Source organism: Euprymna scolopes, chromosome 4, assembly GCF_053919585.1.
Source record: "Euprymna scolopes isolate OS-2025 chromosome 4, ASM5391958v1, whole genome shotgun sequence".
Lineage (NCBI taxonomy): Eukaryota > Metazoa > Mollusca > Cephalopoda > Sepiida > Sepiolidae > Euprymna > Euprymna scolopes.
The window spans coordinates 179,831,102-179,857,759 of record NC_136485.1 but is presented as its reverse complement, the minus strand read 5'-3'; the positions used below and the strand labels follow the sequence as shown (position 1 = coordinate 179,857,759).

At 34.5% G+C, this 26,658-nt stretch overlaps 1 protein-coding gene across 6 annotated transcripts in view; it reads left to right on the top strand.

The window, feature by feature from the left end:
* LOC145270473 (small ribosomal subunit protein mS29-like) overlaps nucleotides 1-26,658 on the top strand; it is a 536,140-nt gene that overhangs the window by 437,867 nt on the left and 71,615 nt on the right. For all 6 annotated transcript variants that reach the window (XM_080126119.1, XM_080126129.1, XM_080126147.1 and 3 more), the window contains one exon: nucleotides 21,536-21,672. In XM_080126119.1, the coding sequence (XP_079982245.1) occupies nucleotides 21,536-21,672 (137 nt within the window). The remainder of the gene's footprint in view (nucleotides 1-21,535; nucleotides 21,673-26,658) is intronic.

The window sequence follows — 26,658 nt, the reverse complement described above, 5'->3', positions numbered from 1 at the left end:
TTGATTCAACCTCATGGTCATTGAAATAAGACAAGATGCCGAAATGAGCATAATGCAGCAATCAGTCTTTCAAAAGATTAACAGGGATGCCATGAGAAAGCTTGCTACATGTACCCACTCAACCAGGCTCGAGGAAGGTTGCCAAAACATGGGTCAGCCTGCACAAGTGGAACTATGTACAGGACACTCAGTGTATATGCAGTGCCGACGTGCATATTGACACATCTTCACAGACTGTTCCTAAGCGAGGCATGCTCCAGTGCAGGCCTGTGAGATGCCTCAGACATTGCCTGATGATGAACTTTGAGATGGAGCAAAACGCCATCATGATGATGATGATTAAACAGAATTACAATATGGAAAAAAAAAATGCCATTTCAACTGAAATTGAAAATTTACCAATTTTATTGATTATTATTATGGGACCATGACCTATTGATTAATGGACTCTTCCAAATACTATATTGATCACGAGCTAAGTATTCTTAGGGGAATAGGATTCTCTATGGAGATCTGACAAGTTGGCCTCGCTTACATCACCACTTTTCTCTGTAAATTTGTTCTTTTTCAATATATCTTTAAAACCTATACCATGTTCCAAGTTGTCCTTTTATGGTCCCAATTCTGGGTCCACGTCAATTATTTACTGGTCTTTCATTTCTATTAGCCAATTTAAACATAGATTTTCAATGAAACAATATTTATTAACAATATTTACATAATTATCAACACAATAAAATATTCTTATCTGTCTATTCACAAACTTAAGATTTACAAACAGACATGCATAACAAATATATAGATTTTAAAACAACATCACTCAGGTTACATGGGTACGTATTAGTGTTGGGATGATTAATCGGAATCTAAAATCTGAAAAATCATAACTTTTGAGGATATTGGTACCAAAATCAGAAAAATGTTAGCCTAATTTCCGATTCCAAAACAGTTCTTTTAATTTTTTTGACAATGTAAAAATGAAACAAACACAAATTTATTTTTATGTATTAAAAGGTGTTCGTTTACAACATAAGACTAAGGGCCACAGAATGGGATATGAATCCCACTCCCTGATTTAATATTGATTCTTGGAGTCTAATTTATTTCTTTTATTGGTACATTACTGTAAACATCCCTTTGTGGATCTTTCTACACATATTTGCTAAACGTTTCAGAGAGTTCATACTTGATATTAAAAGATTTAAAATGCTCTGGATAAGGTTTTCCAATTTCAATGGCATTGATGCCATCTAGACACTGTCCCTGTCTGTCTGCGGCTTCTGAAATAATGTTTATGGTACTTCTTTGCTTTCGACACAAGTGAAAAATATAGGTAAAAATCTCACAGTAAGTTTAACTAAATCTTGAATAAAATTCACAATGGGAAAACCTTTAGAAGTTTTAAAAAGGAAACTTAGACCCCACCCTCAAAGATGGAGATTCAAGCATTTATTACTGGAACTGTGATTTTTATGGCTCGCACACATCTATACACACACTAACGAGAACAAAGATAAATGCGGGTATAATTCCACAATACTAAATACTCCACTGTGCACATATTCACACAATGAACATTTTCTAACATGAAAATAAATTTTATATTCTTATATAAAAATGCTTTCATATAAGATTTCGTATTTCTCCGACTTTTTATTTATAAAACTCTGTTAATGTATTAGGTAGCCATTGCTACCCATCGACCCTTCTATTACTTAAATGTTTTATTTTATCATGCGTGTATGTTCCATATATATATATATATATCTTTTCATTTTCTTCCTTCGCTAAAATAGTAACTTTTATATCCAAACTTATATGCAATGTCAGTATGGTTCTTAGTTATACACAAAGATGCTGTCTTTATCCAAAGATGGTCCTTGCCAAACTCAGAGACCATACCACACATCATTTTTTATTTTAATTATTATTATTCTTTTCCTTTTCCCCTTTTATTCCCCCTTCTTCTTTTTCTCCTCTCCCATATTTCTCATTGTTGTTCCCTGCTTTTCTGCCCTTCCCATCAAAAATGATGACTGCCTGTTAATCATTTGTAAGCATCAAAAATTGTTTTCATGTTTTCTTAGGCCGCAATTATGATATCAGCGATTTGAAAACATCCAAAAATACATGAAATGAAATCATGTTTTTTTTCAGATTTTTTATGTCGAGTTAAGCAATGGAATCTTTGCTTTTGTAACTTTATCTTTCATTCCATTTCTTTTTTGTGTGTGTGTTAACATATCACAATAGAAAACTGTGTGGTCTCAGCGATATTATCTGTTGAATCACTTAGTAGGATAAGGATTGTTCGTACTGAATGATGCCAACATCGTACAATTACAAATTACTGTTCACCCCTTCTTCTCTCTCCTTTTTTTTTTTTATTTGAATATCAAATGGCAAACTGGTTTTTTGAATGTCTTGTGAGAATCTCTAAACATAAATTACAAGAATTCTTAGACATGAATTCAAGATGATTTTTGCTAGAATAACTTATCACATGGTCCCTGACCTTGTTATTGGTCATCTTGGAGCATCTTTGTGTACGGCCAAGAACCATGTCGACATTTAATATGAATTGAGGTATAAAAGTTCTGAGGGAAGAAAATGAATAATATATGGATGGAAGATGCATTCATAATAAAATGAAAATAAAGCAAAACATTGAAGTAATAGAAGATAGCAGCAACTACTTAAAACATAAAATGAGTTTTATGAATGAAAAATTAGAAATACAACAGTTTATAATAAAACGTTTTGATATAAGAGATAAGAATATAAAAGTTACTTTAATGTCAGTAAATGTTCATAGTACAACACGTGTTTGTGTAAAGATGTTGAGTGAATACTAGTTAATACAAGTCGATATGTTCATAGTATTGGACAACATGGCTTTGTGTATGTGTGTGTGTGTGTGTGTTTACCTTTGTTCTTGTTAGTATGTGTGTGTAGATGTGTACAAGTCGATAAAAGCTGAGTTCTTTCACCTTGTTCCTTGAGCCCATGATGGAGTGTTGAGTAGACGTTTCTTTCATTCAGCTGACTTGGAAATCTCTCTTAAAACTGATTTTCTGGGCCAAATTTTGTAGGAATTTCTAAATTTGGACTGGCTTACTACATTACCATATAGGTGTTACTTTTTGAGGTTTAGAAAGATTTTCATTGTTTGAAAATTCTTGGATATAGCAGTTTCGTTTTAAGAGTTGTTAGTTTTTGAAAGTGATGAAGAGGGCGCATCAAAATGAACTGGAGAAAGAATGTAAACAATTGTAACCATTTGCATTTTAACATTCGTTTGAATCGCATCTCGATGTCTAATCTACCACAACCTGAAAAAAAAAGTTGATTTTTTAGTTTCAAATATTAGAACTTGCATTATACAAAACCATAAAAAGTTATATTGTTGAATTCAGATGATTGTTAATATGAATGTTTTAAATAATCAACTATAATAAAAATTCAACAAGGGGATAACTCGAAGAATATAAGGAGAGTTTTATACTTTAATTTAAAAAATGTGAAGAAAAATAAAAAAAGTTAAAAACTAAAATTAATTTTTGAAATAAGGATTGATTGTCCGTATTATTTGGATTCTTCAAATTACTGTTCTCATTTTGAGTGTTATTTTAACAATGTTTCAGTTGATGTAATCTTTGACTTTCTTCAGGTGTATTTTGTCAAACTTTCACTTGACAGTATCTAAACTTCCACTATTCATATAATCTGAACATAGGAATTGGAATTGTCGATTGCCTACAACACTGAGTAAAAGTAATATGCATCAAGAGGAGATGGACAATTTAAGAGGAACCCACCATTGAAACAACTATCCAGAGAGGATGACATCAGATCTAATAAATCTGTCCAGATAACAAATCTGAAAACTCACCACAATTTGTATACCATATAAGAACTTGTCAGAAAAACTTCAACGAATATGAAATCCATATAATATCAGGACAGTATTCAGGAGCGACTCACCACTCTAGTAACATCTTGTGCAAGTCAAGCCCCCTACAAAAGTAATCATGACTAACATCTCACTGCTGATGCAATTCTCTACCTGTATATGAGCCATGTGCGTCCAAGGATGGAGTACTATTGCCACATCTGGGCAGGAGCTGCTAGAAGCAGCTTATCCTGACAGAGTTCAAGATAGCAACTTATCTTAACAGAGTTCAAGATAAATTTTGTAGCCTAGTGGGGGATGCCCTTTTCTCTTCCCTGCAACCTCTTTTCCACAAGAGATGTTGCAAAGCCTGTCTCTGCTTTATCATTATTTTCATGGCAAGTGCTCGTCTGAGCTCCAATCTATGCCCTCTCCCTTGCCAAACTTCCATAAAAAACACTTGTCTAGTTGAAACCACTATCAATAATTTCCCACACTCTTTATCTGTGCCTAAACCTAAATGTAGATTCCATGAACAAAGTTTCTTTCTTAGAACTCTACGCATGTGGAACTCTCTTCCGTTTCCCTGCTTTCCAACTGACTACAATATGGTCGTCTTCAAGTCGAATGTAAACAAATCCTTGGATGAGCCATTCCCTTAAGTAATCCAATTTACCAAATTTACAATTTACTAATGATTACTACGATATTGTCCCATTGACTACCGTACACACATTAACTCTTATCCTCAAGTGACCTCTGAGCCTTGATGTGGTTACTCCTTTGTAAAAAAAAAAACAAAAAAACAAAACAATTGTGTGTATGAGAGTCCATGTAAATGTGGAAAACTATACAAAATGAAGACATGTCGTCTATTAAAAGTAAAGTTTGAATAACATCGAAAAACTGTAATACATGGAGAGATTGAAAGTCGGGTATAACTGACCATATATGGATGGAAAAGAACCATCTACCATTACAGAACAAAGTAAAAATTATAGACAAAGAAGAATGGTGGAGAGTAAAACGATTCAAAGAAGCTGCATATATGCTGGGTGGTGATCAACTATTAAGTAGACCTGGTATAAAATTTAATAATATGGAAGTCATTGATTGTAAATAATGTGTGTGTGAAGTGACAATACATAGTAATAAATAGTGATATATGATGATAAGTAGTAAGATTGTACATCTAGAAAACAGAATAGGTTTAACGTTCGTAAAATTAATACAGGAATTGTCTGCCAAGATAAAGTATGTAGATAGCGTACTTGGTAAAATTCAGCTGTAAAAGTTACACTTCTGAAACACTAAAAATACAATCAAAAATAACACTTGGCCTTGGGCCAGGATTACAGTGTAGTATCTGTTCTGATGCTGCACTTCAGCCTTTTCTGCCCTTGATCAGTGAAGGAGGGGTCCTTCATGACTGAGAATTTTTATTTTTGTTCCTATCCAGTGCCCCTTTTTAGGGATCTGGAGTTTCCCCACAATATAAACCGACCTTGTGTCCAACTCTGCCCTCATGGGGAGGCAAGTTAATAGGAACACTAAAAATACAATTGCAACTTACTTAGAACTTCTACCCAATTATAGTCGATGGAATGAGAGCATGCTACCTCCTTTGAAATTTTGTGTAGATTCTAGATTTTGACAGAAAAATTCCCAAGTACAAGGTATACCTGTTATAACGACTGAAATGTTGTAAAAATAACATTGAAGATGAGAACAGTAGTTTGAAGAATTCAAATAAAATGTGTTCAACGTATCATGGACAACAATTCTTAATTAATTCTTACTATGAAAATGTGGTATCTGCATAAAAAACTATGAGATGCCTTCAATAAGTTTCGAAAAAATTTTTTTTACTTGCTTATAAAATTGTTGTAGACTCTGGAAAATTTTCTATATTATTGCTATACATCTTCTAAGATGACTGACCAATTTTTAAGATTTCAAGTTCAAATGAACAGCTACAGCAAGAATTAGGATACACCCTACAAAAGCCCGATTGTCACAGCTGATGAATTCCAAAAATGCAATCTGTATGTGAGGACACTTTAGAAGAACGATATGCAAAAAAATTCTGTTTTAAACTTGGAAAAAATGCACAGAAACATGGAATGCTTCAGACTGCTTTTGGACGATCTTGCATAAATCGAGCATCAGTTTTTGAATAGCATAAAATTCAAGGAAGGCAGGGAGAATGAGGGATGATGAGAGGTATGGGAGAAGTAAGGTCAGAGCATCAGTGTTGATTGGCCAAATAAAGAATTACATGGATAAGGATGATCGTGTGTCTATAGAGACAATAAGTCCACAGTTTGATGTCAATGTTGGAACTGTACTCACAATTATTCATGAAGAATTGAAGATGTGAAAAATTTGCGCAAAGCTTGTCCCACGGGTGCTTAAAGAATATCACAGACTATTTGACCAAAATGAGCATCAAGATAGTTCCTGACTTTCCCTATAGTTCAGACCTTGCTCCCTATGGCCTTAGGTTATTCCCTAAGCTTAAGGAAACCCTTAGAGGCTGTCGTTATGAGACAATTGATGAGGGTCATTGACACACTCACACAGGAGGACTTCCATGGGGCCTTCAAGAAGTTGTTGGAGCAGTACTACAAGTGCATTGCAGCTGGAGGAGATTACTTCGAAGGGGGACTAGAGTTTCATGTGTGTGCCATCAATAAAAGTGTCCATATGAAAAAAGTCTGGAAACTTATTGAAGGCACCTCATATTATTTTAAAGGAACAATATGATGCTAAATACATTTAACAACACAAATAATGAATGAGCATTTAACACCATTTTCCTTGTCAATATTTTTTCAAATTTTCGTTACAAACATACAGACACAAAATTTCATCGTTAAAAATTTTTTTTTTCTTTTTAATGAGATCCACAAAAACGGTTAAGCTCCACGATTATAGGAGGTCGCTAAGAAAATGTTGATATGAAATGTAACGTGTAAGCAAGTGTTTACTTTAAAAATAGAATTTTGGAGCAAAACTTTGGCTTCTATTTTGATAAAAACAGAAATTTAATTTGATAGAGATTTGCTCCAAATCTTACTATATGCGCAGTCTTTATAAGATATTATTTGAGAAAAAAATAGTCCAAATTTATTTAACATGTAGCCATTGTTCTCTCTCTCCCTCCCTCTCTTCATATATATATGTATATGTTGTGAAAAAATATATATATGGCAATTAAGCTGCACAGAATTTTTTATGTTTTATTCTCATGAGGATTCGTCAGGCTAATGCATTAGTTTTCACAAGGATATATTGTGTAGCTTAATTGAGATATATAAATATATATATATATATATATATATATATATATATATATATATATATATTTCTAACTTACTATCTAACTCTACTTGTATATTGAGCACTGTTGGAATACTGAAAATCGATGCATAAAATATATCTCCTTATTATTTATGTGGATACATAATATATATATATATATATATATATATATATATATACACACACACACACACTAACGGGACCTGTTTCCTAGCATTGCCCAGGGTAGTATAGGAGATAGATATAGGTATATATTAAAAATGAATTATACAAATTTATGGTAAACACATAAAATAAATATAATCTCAGCATATATAACATTAACATGTCAAACGATTGTAATATATTTTGCTCAAATTGTATAAAATGGTATATGCATGTTATCAGGTACAAAAAATATATTTCCCCTCATATATTTTTTGAAAAACTGTATTTTACATATAAACTAATCCAAAATTTATTAAGTATTGAAAATGTTGTGAAAATATGACTATTAATTGATTTTGATAGATTTATAGAATACATGTTTGTCCGCACATTAAAAGTGGCCACTACATGAGAACAATGTTTTAAGGCTCTGGCGGCAGCCATGAAATTAGGGAATGGGAAAAAAGGAAATTTTAGCAAAGTAGGAAAATTGTGCATTTTAGAATAAATATTGATTGAAATTAATTTTTGAATCGTTCTTGTGACGATATAGTTTTGAATAGAAGTTTCCCTTCCCACCGCCCACCAAAAAAAATATATCCTGTAGTTTTTAATTGAATAAAGTTTTTATTTATTGATTTTTTTTTTATTCAATTTTCACTCTAAACAAGCCACAGTGCCACTTTGAAGTAGGGAGCTACTATTGGGGACATAAGTTGCAGGGGTATTATGAAGAGAGATGAGTGGCAAGATGTCTGTTCACATTACACTTGAACTTCTGCATGTCAGTACAGTTGGGAAAGCAGAATCCCGGAAGCGAGTTCCAAAGTTTAGCAGTTCTGGGGAAGAAACTATTGGAGTAGAAGGCTTTCTTACACCTAGGGATCTCTACTGTGAAGGGGTGGGATTTAGCTGCTTGTCGGGGGGGGTGTTCATGTCGAGGGGGTACAAGTGCTTGTAGTTCATCAGAGCATTCACCAATTAAGTACTTGTAGAACAGGCAGAGAGATGCAACATTTTATTGATGAGACAGAGGCTGAAGCTTAGATGACAGTTCAAGACCTATCAGGTTGGCGACTCTCTTTTTACCCTGTCAGTTATCTTTTCCAATTAAAATATTAATAAAAAATAGTCAATTTTTTTTTTTTTTACACAGTGATCACCACTTATCAAGGCCCGGAAGCCACTCAGGGATAAGGGTTATTGCAAGTACATTACGTTAGTGAGGAGATTTGCTGAAATGTTTACTTAAGGGGGTGGTTCATTAGGAATTTGTTAACATTGGACTTGAAGACAATCAAGTTGTAGTCTGGAGGGAAGCAAGCAGACGGAACAGAGTTCCACAGGCGTGCACTTCTAAGAAAGAAGCTTTGTTCATGGAATCCGCGTTTTGATTTAGGCACAGATATAGAGTGGGGGAAATTTTTCACAGTGGATTCAGCTAGACGGGTGTTTTTCATGAAAGATTGGCGAGGGGGGGGGGGCCAGAGATTGGAGTTCAGACGAGCATCTGCCATGGAAATAACGATAAAACAAGGATAGGCTCGCATCGTCTCTTCTGTGGGAGAGAGGTTGCAGGGTAGAGAAAAGGGCATCCCCCACTAAGCCACGAAGTCTATTTTGTACTCTGTCAAGGCAGGATAGGCTGTTTTTAGTAGCTCCTGCCCAGATATGGCAACAGTATTCCATCCTTGGACGTACTTGGCTTTTATATAGATAGAGAATTGCATAAGTAGTGAGATATCTTAAAATACAGTCAAAAAATTAACTTATTGTAATGCATCGTCCCACCACTAGTATCATCGTAAGCTGAGCATTTTTATATTCTGTTAATAGTAGACAAAAAAATCAATAACTTTTTACGATATTTTGTGATGTGTTCAGTGGAAGTACCGAATAGTTATTAAAATCTCTGGTCGTTTTCTTCTGGAGTAAGTGTAAACTAAATAGAACTGTTATATTATTAGTAGTAGCATTAACAAAATAAATGGTAGTAGTAGTAGTACAAATAACAATAGTAATAATCAAATGTAAAACGAAAACAATATATGTTTCTGCTGTTCAGGGCTTCCATAGATATGAATGCCACAAAGTAGGAGGAAATCATGTATGGCCTGAGTACGTCTAAAATAAATAGAGTTGTTATATTAGTAGTAGTATTGAGAAAATTAACAAAAAATAATGGTAGTAGTTGTAATAATACAAATAACAATATTACTAATAGTAATAGTCACAAAAGCACCAGCAGCAGGCAATGTAGTGTTTATCTACGAATGGCAAGAAATGATACAAAATTGTGTTTTAACATTCAATGTACGAGTAATGAATTAAATGTAAAAAGAAAACAAAACATAGGTTTCTGCTGTCCTAGACTTCCACAGCTATGAATGATGCAAAGTGAAAGGGAAAGAAATTGTGCGTTTTGTAAATATGTTGCTCGAACAAATGTGTATTTGTTTTGTTAATGAGTAATTCAGATGAATAATGTAAGGTGTGGTTTTATATTGAAGAAATAAAGTTGAAGTAAAAGTAGGAAAAGATATGAAATGTAAGAAGTGTTTGTTTGATTAAGTGTCTTCGAAAGTGACACTGAAAATGTTTTTTCCATGTTCAAAAATACAAACTGTTAATTGAGATTGTGACTGGTTCTACTGTTACTGAGTAAGTAAAACTGCTAATTGGAAGCTATTTCACCATTCTGTTAAACTAAGAATGAAAGGGTATCGTTTGTTATTTTAAGTTTTTAGTCTATTGTTAGTATGTAGTCAATGAAAGAAGGCAAATAATTTTTTCGGTGAAATGTGTGTATGTATTACTATGAAAAAGAAAAGACCTAGTGATTTCTAGTTCTGTGGGAGGACTAAATTTAAAAAGGGTGAAATATTTGTTATTACCTTTGTGGGATTATGTATTTGAAAGAGTGAGTCAGGGAGAGTAAATTGTAGCATTTATTAAATGATGAAATGTGTGTATTCTTGTGCAAAAACAGGCTACAGTGTTTGCTGGAAATGGCGAGTGTAAAAGATTTGCATAGAAATGGCCTAGTTGTTTTCCTATACTGTCGGTAGTTATCGTTTTTATTTTATTAATATAATAATAAAGAAGATATATATCCTTAAAATTATAAGAATAGTATATCCTATTGAGGTATATGCTCTATAAATTATATTTGGAATTGTAACAAAGATTAAGCTCAATGACATTGAATTTTCACCTTCAGAGTATGTATATCTTTAGTTATCATTTCAAAAACCAAAAGATGAAATTAATTCACACACATTAATTCACACACATAAATTTTTTCATGCAGACACCTGAATTTTGATTATATTACATCTTACACGTGTTTCACTGAATAGCGAAAGATCACTAAACAACTTTTCAGAGACAAATGGATCTTTCTCAAAATGAACTGTTAAGTATGTTTAATATTGGAGAAGAAAAAGAAAATGGAGATATGTAAAGTCTGCAAAAACATAAATTTAAAAACAAACACTTATTGTAGAGTGTGTAGAGTGTATAAGCACCCTAAAAATAATTGAATTCAAAACAACAGGAATAATGTCTTAAGTCACCGTATTGGATTTCAGAAAATTCAGGCATCTGCATAAAAAAAAATTATGAATATGAATTAATTCCATCTATTTTTGAAATTATAGCTAATAGCAAAAACAATAAATTATTAATATATATATATATATATATATATATATATATATATAAATCAAGAGGCTAAACATTTATATATATAAAAGGTAAAATGTGTGTGTGTGTGTGTTTGTATGTCTCACAAAAATGTTCAACATAGGCGACAGATTTTCGCGAGATCAGTATCATTTTGAAGCTCGAACCTTCAGATGACAAATATCGAAAAATTGACTAAAAACATTCATTCCTTCACCCTCAACTGGACTCTTTTCTATATGGAGAGGTAGCAAAACAAAAATTTTCCTTTTCTATTACGACTACGACGATGACGTCATGTTTGACGTAGAAAACGTTGACGTTAGTTTATACCACCTGCTGTTTTTTAAACCTTTAATTTCATCTGTTTTCACTTCTCTGTCTCTTTGGTGTCTTGGTAGCATGTCACTCTTTTTTTTTCCGTCTTAGCCTCGAGGCTTCAGGTTCGAGCCTACTTTTTTTTTCTCTCTTACACCTCCAAACACCTAGGCAACATTGTTATTTAAACAGGGTTATTACTTCACTTATTCTTTAGTTTACCTACCCCTACACACACCTCCAAACACAATAATAGGGTTATTTATGCCATTTTCTTCTGCTTTTCATTGTTTTTTCCCCCCGATTTTTTAAACAAGTTTAACCGTTTTTTTTGTTTTTTTTTATAATATTTATACAGGGTTATTACTTACCCCCCCCTACACACACATGGGCAATGCCAGGCACCCCTGCTTGTCTAATATATAAAAGGCAAAATGGGTGTGCGCGTTTGTGTATGCCCACGAAAGACTTTTTTGTCGGTTAGATTCCGGGAGAAGTTTTCTTATACTTCCTAGATAATAATATCTCAAATTTGCAAATGGACACTGTTTCTTTCATTTTTTTTTTATCGAGTTTTAAAAAATTCCCACCATCTCATCCTCTCAGCTGTTTGTTTGTCTTTTTCGTAAAAATAAAGCGAAACTAATCGAACAAAAGCGGATAGTATCTGTTCTGTAATTGGTCCTTGGTCAATGTAGGGGAAACTCTTCATACTGAGACAATTACTATTTATTTGGATACTGCCAGAGTGCCCTCTTTTTTTGGCCTAGCTGCTTTCCCCCCACATTTAAAATGACCTTCGTGGGACGTTTAAAAGTAATGCCGTTTCTGCAAGTCATCTTTATGATTGACTACGTTTAATTTGAATGCTTTACACTTCCGGTCGTGTCATAGAGTAGCAGTAAGACATCAAATTTTCTTTCACCTTCTTTTCCACCTTGGTGTCACCGGTTCGAGCTGCCTGCCTACTACCACTTTTTTTTTTTTTTTTTTTTACACCTACACCCGAGCAATGCCGGGCATCCAGGCTAGTTCAAGATAAAATTTACACTATGGTTAAGACCAAAGCAATTCACACGCAAAATACATTGCACTTTTGGCAGTAAGTGGCTTACTATTGCATACATCATCGTACAAATAAAATTTTAGTAAATTTCACAAGAATTTTTATGAGGGTTCCAACAACTTTTGAAGAGAAGTTGATGAATTTTATCCTTTCTTCAGAGTAATTATGCAGTAATATATATTGTTATATATTATTACATAACTTTTAGAAAGAAATTATTTGGTGTCCTAGTTATAGGACTGGTGCTACCAGATCAGGCTGTCTGAAGATATTGGCTCCGTGAGACGAAATGCACCTAACATTGATGCTCTTTGTTTTTCTACTTCCTTTTACAAAACTTAATTATGTTCTGCAAAAGCAAAAACAACAGCCCACCTTTTTTCTTTCTTTTCTCTTTCTATTTCCCCCACTTTCTGACTGGTTTCCCAACTTAAAATGTACCAAACAGTAATACTGTAATGCTTTTCCCTCTCCCTTTGCAAAACACTACAAACTAGTGATTAGAGATACAAAAAGCTTGAATAATAAAAGCCTTCTACAAAATAACTGAATACAACATGAATATTAATTCTAAAATAATAACTGGATTCAGCATTAAATAACACAAAAAGGGTTGATATGCCATAAAACAACCAAACCTATTTATAGAACAATGTGACCTAATGAGTTAATAAAGCTATCAGTCAAGATTCTCTATCTATATAAAAGCCAAGTACGTCCAAGGATGGAATACTGTTGCCATATCTGGGCAGGAGCTGCTAAAAACAGCCTATCCTGCCTTGACAGAGTACAAAATAGACTTTGTGGCTTAGTGGGGGATGCCCTTTTCTCTACCCTGCAACCTCTCTCCCACAGAAGAGACGTTGCGAGCCTATCCTTGTTTTATCGTTATTTCCATGGCAGGTGCTCGTCTGAACTCCAATCTCTGGTCCCCCCTCGCCAATCTTTCACGAAAAACACCCGTCTAGCTGAATCCACTGTGAAAAATTTCCCCCACTCTTTATCTGTGCCTAAATCAAAATGCGGATTCCATGAACAAAGCTTCTTTCTTAGAACTGCACGCCTGTGGAACTGTTCCGTCTGCCTGCTTCCCACCTGACTACAACTTGGATGTCTTCAAGTCCAATGTTAACAAATTCCTAATGAACCACCCCCTTAAGTAAACACTTCATCAAATCTCCACACTAACGTAATGTACTTGCAATAACCCTTATCCCTGAGTGGCTTCCGGGCCTTGATAAGTGGTGATCACAGTGTAAAAAAAAAAAAAAGAAGATATTGTCTGTGTTTCTCACCTATACGTAACTTTGATAAATATATACTCCTGAATTACTTTATTTTTTTTACTATTAATCATATATATTGAAATAAAAAATAAGATATGGGAAAACTAAAACAATGTTTTCTTTGTGTTTTTTTAAAATGCTATTTAACAAAATTATAAATACGAGGGGTGTGTAATAAGTAATGCCTCTGACCCACTTCCCACAGCAGTAGAGCAACGAAACTTGGCACAGTTATTAGTCTTTCTCTACATAGGAACCACCCAGAGTTCTGCATTTCTCCCATGGTTTGATGCAGCTCTGGAAACCATTTTTGTAGAACACCCCAGGTTGGTCCTCCAACCACAACGTGACTTCAGAAATCAAGGCTGCATCATCTAGGAAACGCTTTCCTTTCAAAAACAACTTCATGGCTGGGAAGAGGTGAAAGTCAGAGGGTGCAAGGTCAGGAGTAGGGAGGATGGGGGAGGATTTCATAACCACACGCCCGTGCTTCTGATCTGGCGACATGCGAGTTGTGGACTGGAGCGTTGTCCTGCAGGAGGAGGACACCTTTGCTGATCTTGCCCCGCCTCTTGATTTTGATAGCTTCCCTTAATTTCCTTCAAAGTGAAGCATAATAGGCTCCTGTAATTGTGGTATCCTTTGCCGGGAAATCTGTCATCACTATGGCATCCCGATCCCAGAAGACTGTGAGCATGACCTTGCCAGTGGAGGGCTGCACCCTTGCCTTCTTTGGAATGGGTGAGTCCAAGTGCTTCCACTCCATTGACTGGGCTTTGGTCTCTGGATCATAGTGATGGACCCAGGTTTCATCCTGTGTAATCAGTCTTTTGAAAAACTTTGACTCATCTTCTTGGCACATCTCCAAATTCATCTTCGAGCACTCAACGCGTTCTTGCTTCTGGAATGGTATGAGCAACCTGGGAATCCATCTGGCAGACACCTTATGCATATGGTCATGAATGATAGTTTCCACAGACCCTGTACTAATCTTGACATTTTGGGCTATTAGGCGAATAGTAATACGCCGATCTTCCAAAATGGCAGCCTCAACTTGATGGACAGATGCCTCATCAATGGCAGAAGAGGGGCAACCAGGTCTGGGAGCTGTTTTCACAGATTTCCGGCCATGTTTGAATTCACGATGCCAGCATTTTACAAGGTCATATGATGGGACATTATCACCATAAGTTTCTTTCATTTCATCAAAAGTCTCCTGTGGTGTGCGTCCTTTCAAATACAAAAACTGGATCACTGCTCGACATTAAACAGGCTCCATTTCACACCTGACTCAGTTCAAACACGTGTAAAACAGAAACCACAATTAGTTCAGAGCTGTAATTTGCCACATAATCCGTAGAGATATAAATCATTGGACATGCAAAATTTCAGCTAGATCAGACAACTGGAAGTGGGTCAGGGACATTACTTATTGCACGCCCCTCGTATATCTATCTTCTTTTATTTTTAAATGCTATTTAACAAAATTATAATACCTTCTAATTACATAAAATTGGACGCATGCCTTTTGTTGTATTGCTGAATATGACTTTCAATTATCAAATTTCACAAGAAGATTTAAGGTTTCAACAACTTCTGAAGAATGAGTTTTATCCTTTCTTCACAGTAATTATAGAGTAAGCTGTACTATTATATATTATGTTATAGATTTTAAAAAGAAATTATTTGGTGCCTTATTTATAAGACAGTTGGGTCTAATAGTTTATCTATATTTTTATCCAGATGACTCAATTCAGTATTAAGTAAGTCCAAAAAAAAGGGGTTGATATGACAAAAACAACCAATCAAAATCTGTATAGTTTTTAACTATAAATGAGTTTTATTTTTGGCAACATAAAACTTATTTTGAAGCGATGAATTTCCATTCAAAGAAGATTAAGGAAATTCTTCGATCCGTTTTCCGGCTGGCATTCATGTGGATATGTTCGTTTACCCAATTTGCAGTTGGGCAAATCCTTTTCCTCCTTCGTCCACTTTATCTAAAATCACTTTCCTTCCATGGACATTTGTAATAACGTGAAACATCGATTTGAAAATCTCTTAATCAATTGTAACATATGTTTATCAATATTATAGATGGCGCTGAGCTTTTCTCCTTTGACCAAATGTCTGATGCAATAACATTTTGTACTCAAGATTGTGTCACACACAATCGGCCTGATCAGTGATGAGATGTTTTTAATCTTTTTAATATTCTTGCCAATATGAATAATGGACATTTTTTTCTTTTGTATTATTCCTATCACTCCTCGATTTCTCTCTCTCCTTCAAAGAAGTATATGGTTTGCCCCACCCCCACCCTGTCATGTACGGGGTGCTTTCAATGAGTTTCCAGACTTTTCATATGGACACTTTTATTGACAGTACACACATGAAACTCTAGTCCCCTTCAAAGTAATCTCCTCCAGCTGCAATGTGCTTGTTGTATCGTTCCAACAACTTCTGGAAAGCCTTATGGAAATCCTCTTGTGTGAGTGTGTCAATGACTCTTGTCACAGCCTCTTTCGTCTCCTCGGTTATCTCATAATGACAGTCTCTAAGGTTTTCCTTGAGCTTAGGGAATAACCAAAATTCACAGATCTTCTCTGAGCACTCTTGGAACAATCTTCACACAAATTGTCCAAATCTTCAGTTCCTCGCGAATGATTGTGTGTACAATTACCACACTGACATCAAACTGTGCATTTATTGTCTCTATAGACACACAACGGTCCTTATCCACAAAATTTTTTATTTAGGCACTCAACTCTGGTGTTCTGACTTGCTTACTCCTCTTACACTTCTCATCATCCCTCATGGACTCCCTGCCTTCCTTGAATCTCTTATGCCACTCAAAAACTGATGCTCAATTCATGCAAGACGGTCCAAAAGCAGTCTGTTCCATACATTTCTGTGCATTTCTAAAACAAAATTTTATTGCATATCGTTCTTCTAAAATGTCCTCACATTCAGATTGCATTTTTAAAATTCATTAGCTGTGGCACTCAGGCTTTAGTAGGATGTATTCCAATTCCTGTTGTAGCTGTCTATTTAAACCTGAAATCATAAAAATTGGTCAGTCATCTTATAAGATGTATAGCTATAACATCCTGAATTTTTAAGAGTCTATAACCCATTTAAACTCCTGTACAAAAAGGTCTGGGAACTTGCATCTTGTATGTTATAAATATGAATCATGAGAGCTTATCCTTCAAACTCCTCGGCTTAACCTTTATGAGTAACATGAATTGGATTATTGTTGTCATGCTGCATCTACTCGTAGTCTTTCCCTATTACAACCCACAAAGGTCTCAAATCTAATAAATCCTGTACTATTGGCCAAACTCAAACCTCTGTCACAATCTTGCATCTGTTTTACAAATATGTGTGATGAACTTATAGGACTTGGCTTCTCTCAAAGTACATATTCCCAATTAACTTGACAGGCAGCAAAAGCCCACCCCTTTACTCTAGAGGCTTGACTGTACCAATATATAGAAATTTAAATTCAATATGAACAGACATCTTCCTGCTCAACTTTCTACAGTCTTCTTTTCTATAAATCCCAAATAGTCACCCTTTACATCTAAATGGCAATATGTTTTGTTTGGAGCGAAAGAGTTTAAAAAAAAACAAAAACAAAAGAACAATTGAAATACTACACAGAGAAGGAGGAAGAGTTAATTTATTAGTAGAATTAACGAGAAATGTTCCTTGTCTTGCAATAAGTGTAGTATCTGTTCCGATGCTGTACTTTGTACTTTTCTATCCTCAGTCAGTGAAGAAGTCTGTCTCATATAAGGCAATTTTTATTTTTTGTTCATATTTTTCCTCACTCTCTATCTGTGTCTAAATCTACATGCAGATTCCATGAACAAAGCTTCTTTCCCAGAATAGCCAACCTGTGGAACACTGTTCTGCTGGCATGCTTTCCAGTTGAATACAACATGGTAGCCTTCAAATCCAATGTAAACAAATTCCTGTTAAGCCATCCCCATAAATAATCAAATTCTACCCAATTCACACCATTAACGATTACTACACTACCATCTTACATTCATTAACCTTTAATGCCTTCAGGCCTTAATAATTGGTGACCCAAGTAAAAATAAAAAAAAAATCCAAAGTGCCCCTTTTTGAGAAGTTGTTTTTTTCCCACATAAAAAAAACACTTTGTGCCTAACTTTGCTATTGTGGCGAGACAAGTAAATAGAAACATTATACTAATCATCATCATTATTTTTTCATTTCATTTATGAATTTATAATCTTTTTATCATCAATGTCCTACTACCCATGTTGATGACAAAAAAAAAAATTGCAGCTGGTTTTAATTCATAGATATAATCTCCCACCTAGACTGGTTACCATGGATATCACAGTGTCTTTCAACATATTACTTAATATAATAAAAGGATTATTGCAAAACGGCATAATCATCTTTGACACACTGGTTCCTGTCAGATCACCGAAGTTAAGCAACAGTGAGCCTGGCCAGCACCAGATGGGTTACCATTTAGGACTTCCAGGTGCTGTATGTACTCTCCATTTATCTCAGCATTGTTTCCAGTCGTCCTGGACTTCTCCTTGCCACTGGACTCAAGCAGTGCCGATTCAGGTTGAAGATTGCGCAACCCTTGCCACACAATTACATGTGAAGCTGTCCCTACAGGGGGTATCCTTTGTCTTCCGAGACTGAATGGAGACATTGTGTCGTGTCATGTCATCGATTATTGCAAAAATGAACGTAACAGACTTGATTAGATTTTGATTTAGTTTACAAATTTCATGTCTTGTCAATAATCAATAGTACTTGCATTCTCTTAAAAAAATATTGCATATTGTTTTTATTAATTTGTTATTTGTTATTGTTTTATATGTATTCTTTTATATATATATATATAGATTTGAGGACTGACTTCTGTGTTATGTAACCATTTATTAAGTCGCCTGATGAGAATTTTGTTTAAACCAACCATTTGTTTGAAACATTAGCATGTCCAGTATCGCAACCATGTAAATTTGTTTATATTAACAAAATATATCTTGCTCTTCTTTTATTGAGCACTTTAAACCCTCCTTAAATTTATTAGTTATCACTCTTGAATAATTTAAACCTGATGTGTTTATATATTAATAAAATGAAAATAATTATTCCTGTCCAGAAAAAGACAGTATAGGAAAAGAAACACTATGGCCACACATTCATCCAAAATGGCTATGCTACCTGCATACCCCTAATGTGTGTTTTCCAACTATTATCTATTGATTTCATCTAAATTACTAAATTACTACAATAATTTCGATTTGACAGGTTAAATGCTTCAAAATTCACTTTGAGTTTCCCTAAAAGCATTACATCAAAACATTAAATACGGTCAAAACAGATTGTGTAAATGGATTTTCACAAATACCAAACACAGAATATAGATAAAGTTTTCACATTAATCGCAGCAATAGATTGTATAGCTTTTCACATTCATTAAAGGAACGTTATTGTGCATATTAAAAAAGAATTTGACAAAAACAAATGTAAATACTAATTTCTTTAAAGAAAGTATAGTTTAACAAATTCTGCACAACTAAACGTATTTATTTGGGGAAAAGACAAAGTTATCTATTATATTATTATATCCTTACTTTAAATAAGAATACAGCAAGAAACACGGGGTTATGGGTGAATGACAAAGGGGTTTACTTACAAGGGAATACATGTGAAATAAAAGTTATTCGACCTCTTTTCTTATTCTCTTCCTGTCTTTTTTCCTTCTCTCTCAGTCACGTGAGAGGGTCAATATATCCATAGTTCATTTCATCTATGAAGAGATGTTAGGCTATTCCATTACATCACCTTCCTCTCAAGCTAAATTCTTCCATAGAATTTTGCTTCTACCATTTTTTCCTTTTTAAACTTTGTCCAAAAAATTCGGCCCTTTTCCTTTTACTTCTCCTCATTTGTGTTTGCCGATTTTTTTACTTTTGAAGAGTGACTGGATTTCTGGTACTTCCTTGTTTGGAGGTTGTATATGGAAAGTGTCATATAGCACTTCCATTGGTAACTCTTGGTTTCTGACTGTTTCTATGTATCGGGGTCTCAGTTGGTTACTATGTTTTTTGTGGGAAAAAGTCTGCCCTTTTATAATGTAAACCATTCTCCCAATTCTTCCCTGCCCAATAATTTTTGAAGAAAACTTTATCCCCATCATTGTAAGTCTTGTACCTTACATTATCCTTCATACTTTTTTTTTTTTTTTTTTACTTTTTCTCTTTGGATTAACCGGTCGAACACCAAAGTACCTTCCTGGCAAACGTAATTTCAGCTGGGGATAATTTAGCAGTTGTATTTGGATTTGGTGTTATCCTATATATTGCTAAGAATTTTTTAATGCTTGTTTAAAAATATCAACAAATCTTTGCGCTTGTCCGTTTGATCGAGTAACCACCTCAATACAGTAGTAACTGCCAGTGCCATCAAGTGACAGTAGTCACTTTAAAAAACACTATCCCCAGTTACTGCAGGTAAGCCATGCTTACCACTAGATGATAGGGTCCACACCTGAATGACAGTGCACTCGATTGGATTACAGTGCCTTGCAATTGAAAACAGGTGATTTCATTTTGAAGCAGTCCAATCGACGCTAACAATGATTGTGACTGACAATGACTGATTGTTACAGAGGCAGCCTGTGTTCACAAAACGCCTCAAAACACCAGTGGCAAGCACTGGTGATAAGTGAAAGCCAATTTTATTTGTAAGATTCATTCGTCTGGCAGTTGAATGTTCAATCTTCAGTACAGGCGACACTCAAAATACAATTGCAAATTACTTCTACCCGGTCATCACTAATGGAACGCGAGCATGTTACCCTCATGGATTGAATACTTCTGTTCAAAATTACATGTAAATTTACAAGATACACCTGAAGAAAGTCGGACGTTACATCAACAGAAATGTGAAAATAACACTCAAAATAAGAACAGTAGTCTGAAGAATACAATTCATATGAAGAGATTTGTTGTTCCGTCAGGTCCATGTGGACAAATTATCGATCCTTGATAATTCTGAAACAAAATGTAACCATTTATTATGAATAGCTTGTGCACTCCACACCTCAAATGATTCAACCTGTACAGTGTGTGCTACCTTTTACATCAATTCCATAATGCACCTGCATATGAGTGAATGTGATGGACTGTGGCTGTAGAGGCCAACGTGGAAGTGATAGAAAATTTTTTAATGATATTTGTCCTAGTTAGTGTTGAGATGATTAATTGGAATTGGGAATCGAGAAAATCAGAACTTTTTGAGGTATTGGAATCGAGAAAAAAATAAGTGCCTATTTTCTGATGCCAATAACGATTCTGTTAATTATTATTTGGTTTGTTTTGTTTACGATTTAAATTCTCATTACTCGTACTAAATATTAAATCATAAATATGTCCTGATTTTTAAGCTACAAATAAATTTAAACTCTTATAGATCACCTACACAAGTGTGTTTTTACTTTTGCAAAAATCACCTGAGTTTTTATTGTAATTGAAAGAAAAACAACTTTATAGCTAAATATTTTGTGATTTTAAAAGAATCAGAATCTCTAATTATATCGGAATCAGGAAGTTAAAACAGAATCGGTAATTGTATCAGAATCAGGAAAAATTTTGGAATCGTCCCTTCACTAGTTTTAATGTTAATTTTTGTTTGCAATTTTGTTTGAACAAAGTTTTTATCATTTGACTATTTTTGATCGACGAAGAAAATGAGTTGACAGAAATCTTTCAGATATTCATTCATTAAGGATTTCTTATTTTTTCATTTCAGCTTCAATTTGGAAAAAAACATGGAAGGAAATTTCTATGTCAACATATAAGCCTGGCCGTATTGACTTCCCAATCATTTCTATGGAATGGTTAAAACTCTTCCAAGCTCAAAATGAACTCTTTTTGAAGAATTTGAAGGTATCATTTCCTTTTTAAACTTTTTTTTCTAAGTAAACATCAAATATGAGTCTGCAAAGATTACAAAAAAACAAAAGATTCTTAATTTTTTGTTTTCACCCCAGACAAGGCATATTGTAACTTGGAATATAAGGGGCTACATTTTCGAATCATGTCTAACAAGGAACTGTGAGGAGTTGAGCACCAAGATGTCTGTTAACATTTAAACTTCTGTACTAAACTTAGTACAGTAAGGAAAGTAGAAAACAGAGAATTCCAAAGTCTAGCAGTTTGAGAGAAGAAACTATTAGAGTCGAGGGTTTTTCGGCATCTAGAGACCTCAATACTAAAAGGATTGTATTGAACCATGAAATTTGGTTGATGTATGCCTTGTAAGCATTGGCTTAATAACCAAAATAAAGGTTGACAATGAGAAGAATTTTACATCAAAATGAATTCAACGGATAAGGCATTGAATATGAATCAGTTTTAAATGATAGTCTTCTGGAGGTTGAAGGTTCAATCCTCACTAAAGATGGCAATAACTAAGAATAGTATAAAAATTACTTAACACTTCTATCTGGTCATCGATTGTAAAACAAGAACAATCTGCCCTCGTGGATTGAGTAAAAAGTTCAATTTGAAATCTTGCATGGGTTTTACAGCTTGTAAAAAAGTTGGAGGTTACAGTGTTCGAAATATGAAAATAATAACCAAGATGAGAATAGTAGTCCGATTATCGTTTATTTTACTTTTTATATGCATTAAAAAGTTTTTTTCACTTTCAGATTGTATTATAATAGAGTTAGGACGATTAATCGGAATCGAAAAAAATCGGAACTTCTGGGTATATCGGAATTGGAAAAATTGATGCCTATTTTCCAATACGAAAAACGATTTTTTTCATTGTCTTTTTTATTTAATTTTGTTTAAAGCAAAATATTCCAGTGCTGGTAGTAATGATAAAATAATAAATATTTATTTTTTTTTTTTTAACTATTAATAAGTTAAAATATATAGATCATTCCCTACTTGTTTGCTTTCATGTTTGAGAAAATATCTGCATATTTAACATGTTTTTACGGTAATCGAGAATAAATAATTCTGTTGTTAAATATTTAGAGATATATAAAGAATCAGAATCAATAATTGTATCGGAATCTGGAAAATATTGGAATCATCCCATCATTAATTATTACAAATAATAAATTTCTTCATGAATTCTAAAAATTATCTATTACTATATTTATCCAGTGTTTTTTTATAGAACTGAAAACTTTGACTCTTCAACTCTTACAAAATTTACAAAATCCTAACTCTGACTCGTCCAAAAATTGTAAGTTTTCCTCGTCTGTGCTTACATCTTAAGTCATAAATATCCTTTGACTCACCAGACATAAGAGCTGATGCTATTACGAAACAAACAATTTTGTAACTCGATCAAAACCTCTTTGCTCTGATTGGTCATTAACCTATATTCAGCTGTTCCAAAATTCCAATTGTATTATCTTTGATATTTAAAAATATCTTGTCTTGAGGTGACATCCACCCCAGATCAGTTTAGCCAACTCCTTCCAATGAATTCACCACATATCGCATGAAAGCTGACAAAGTCCGGCGATTCATTGCTGACATTATTGACAGCCAGTCATGGTTCCATCAGCAAATACTGTCGATTTTTAGACCCAGAATCGGTTTGATATCTTAATTGTTCTGAGCCATGTTTTTAGTTGGCTGCCACATCATTTCTCCCAGTTTCAAGAAGAAAACCAGGTTGATGGCTTCTCTAATGAGATTGCTTCATTGACAGGTGAGGGTGTGACCAGCCCAGCAAAGGTATCTTGTGAAAAGAGCTTTCTGGGGGGGGGGGGGGGGGGGGTGATGTGGTACCATACTTATGCCACTGCATTCAGCAGGAGGTGTTGCTAGGGTACATGAAGGATGCGACACAGACAGAAATGATCAAAAACCTCCAGTTTGCGAAGATCAGCAGCTGTCATCGGCCAACCTCACAACCGTACAGGACAATGGTGCTTGGTAGACTCTGACCATTGTGGCTAGCTTGATTTCCTGTCTGGACCACAAATGGGAATGAAGGCGGCAGAAGACAAGATGGGCACTAGTGATGAGGCTATTATTATCTGCATCCCTTCATCCAGTCACATTGATGACTTAATCTAAGTACTTGAAGCAATTCACCTCTTTAAGAACTCCATCCAGGAGGATTGGATGCTTTTTGGTGAGGATAAATCCTACTGTCAGCAGTTTTGTTTTTCCAGCATTCACTCTCATGCCAAGCTGGGAAGCAAAACATTGCAGTTTGCTGATTACTGACTGGATATCTAAGAAGCTTTTGCCCAGACTCGGGATGTCATTGGCATAGTCCAAGTCTTTAAAGAGTAAACCCTGACCAACTGTGACTCCCAGAGATTGCTCAAGAGTGTGTGATGTAATTCAGTTCACAGCAAAGTTGAACAGTGTGGGTGAGAGAACACAGCCTTGTTGAACTCCAGAGTGGATTTCAAAGGCTTTTGACCCCTGACCATAAATGCGCATCAGTTTCAGTGACATACTGCCTACATGCAAAACCTTCCATAGTGCTTCACAATTGACAATCATTTGAAAATGAGGCCAATGTTATTGTTACTGGGGAATTCTTGCTCTGTCAAATATTTATTTATTTATTTCCAAAACTGAGTTTCCAACATTTTTACATTAGCTGTGCAAATTGCATATTTATCTAGTTAACCTATTCGCTAACTATCATAGAGCCCAATCTGTAACATTTTTTGCCATTATTTATTATGTTCACAAGAAAATTCTTGTGGGATTTTTAATTTTGATTTCAAATGATGTATTTTCAAATAAATTTTCGTCATAATTCCTTTACTTTAGATATCATTTGAAATATCACTTTTCGTTCTAATCATTTAAATTACAATCCTTTTATAACAATTATGTCTTAAGAACATTGAATACAAGATGGAAAAAAATCAAATTTGCACAATTTTCTTATTTCAATTCAAGCTAGGCCAAAAAGCTACTGAAACAGCTGGTGGTAACAATAAAGTGGTTGGCACAGTAATCACTACTGAACGCACATCACAATGGTGGTTTAAGAAATTTTGTGGCAACAATGAGTCTTGAAGATGATGAATGTAGTGGTCGGCCATTGGATGTTGGCAATAATCAATTAAGAGCCTTAGTCAAAGCCAAGTCATACACAACTGTTTGAAAACTTGCTTCTGAATTAGATGTAATATATACAATGATTTCCAACCACTTGAAAGAGATAAGAAAGATAAAAAACTTGATAAATAAGTGCCTCATGAATTGAATGGCAACTAAAAGAAACACCATTATGAAGTGTCTTCTTCCCTTCTTTTATACAACAAAAATAAATTATTTCTCGACCAGGTTTTGACTTTCGATGAAAAGTGGGTTCTTTAGGATAACCAGCAGTGCTCAGCTCAGTGGTTAGACACCAACAAAACTCCAACACTTCCTGAACCAAAGTTGCACCAAAAGAAAGTCATGTGACTGTTTGGAGGTCTATGTTCAGCAACAAAACTCAGCATTAGTCAACCGAAAAGGCCAAATTCTCCTCCACGAAAATGCCTGACCCCACATTGCTAAACCAACCCTGCAGTAGTTGAATGAATTGGGCTATGAAACGCTGCCTTATCCACCATAATCTCCAAACCTCTCACCTACCGACTACCACTATTTCAAGCATTGCAACAACTTTCTGCATAAGAAACTCTTCAAAAACCTCAGCGATATCAAAAACTTCAATGACTTCCTCACCACAAGAACACAAGAGTTTTACATAAATTCACTTGTTTTGCGTTGGCAAAAGTGTGTTGATTCAATAAGTTTTTGTTTGAGCTGAAATATGTTCATCTGAATTTAAAAGTTAAAAACCGCAAGAACTTTATTGTCAAGATGATATATTTTTTATTTTTATCATAAATTTTATTTTTCTTTGAAATATTTTATAATTTTTTTATTTGTCTTTATTTTTTGTTCATCATTGTTTTTTTATACATGATTTTTATCATTATTTTTGTTATTTTTTTTATTAAAAAAATATTTTTAGCATTTTCTTTATTTTAAACTTTGGAAGAATTTTTTTTCTTTGATTTGAAGGCCTTGATTCCTTATTTGTGGTTCTTGATCATGATACTTGACTTTTGCTAACCGGTGACCCTTCTATGTTCTCTTGATGTTTTCATTTATTTCAGTGTTAACCCATATATATCTGTATCCTTCATTTTCTTCCTTTGCTATAGCATAACTTTTATACACAATTAAAAATTAAACAACATAAAATTTTTCATATATTGTGAATATTGGTTCAGTTTCATAAAAAGTACACCAACAGTGACAATAGGAATATCGGTGGCTGCTCCCACTCGTGTCCGAGTATCGGGTTCTGTCATGAGTCTCAATCTTCACGGTTGATGTTTCCATTTTACATGACTTGCAAGACCCAATCAGTGGTAGAATACTCTCCCCACCATTTCATCATGTAAGGCACATACCAAGGTAACAAAGTCAGGTAGGCAATTAAACCTTGTAATGATTGCCGATATAGCAGGTCTTTTTTAGATGCCAAAAGATGAACATTTCAGGCTGTTGCTGTTTGATGCTCTTTTTGTATTTGCTGTGCACAGAAGATGGTCCCGTGGGAAGGTTAAAAACCAAACCAATTCTCTGGTCTGGATATCTTCAGCAAGGATGAGGAGATCATCTTGGATCATGTGGGCAAAGATCTTGCTGGTGATGCTTAGCAGTGATATTCCCTGTTAGTTGTTACAGCTCTCATGGTCTTCTTTTTTTTAAATATTGTCATGACCATTGTCACAAATTGTCACTTGTGATGGATGTGATGAAACTCGCTGGGGAGGATCTATGCCTCCCACATCTTCAATATAAGGAGCATGAGATGGTTTCTCATCTCGGGGCCACTGTGGGTGAGATTTTGCTGGGTCCTGGGGATTTGCT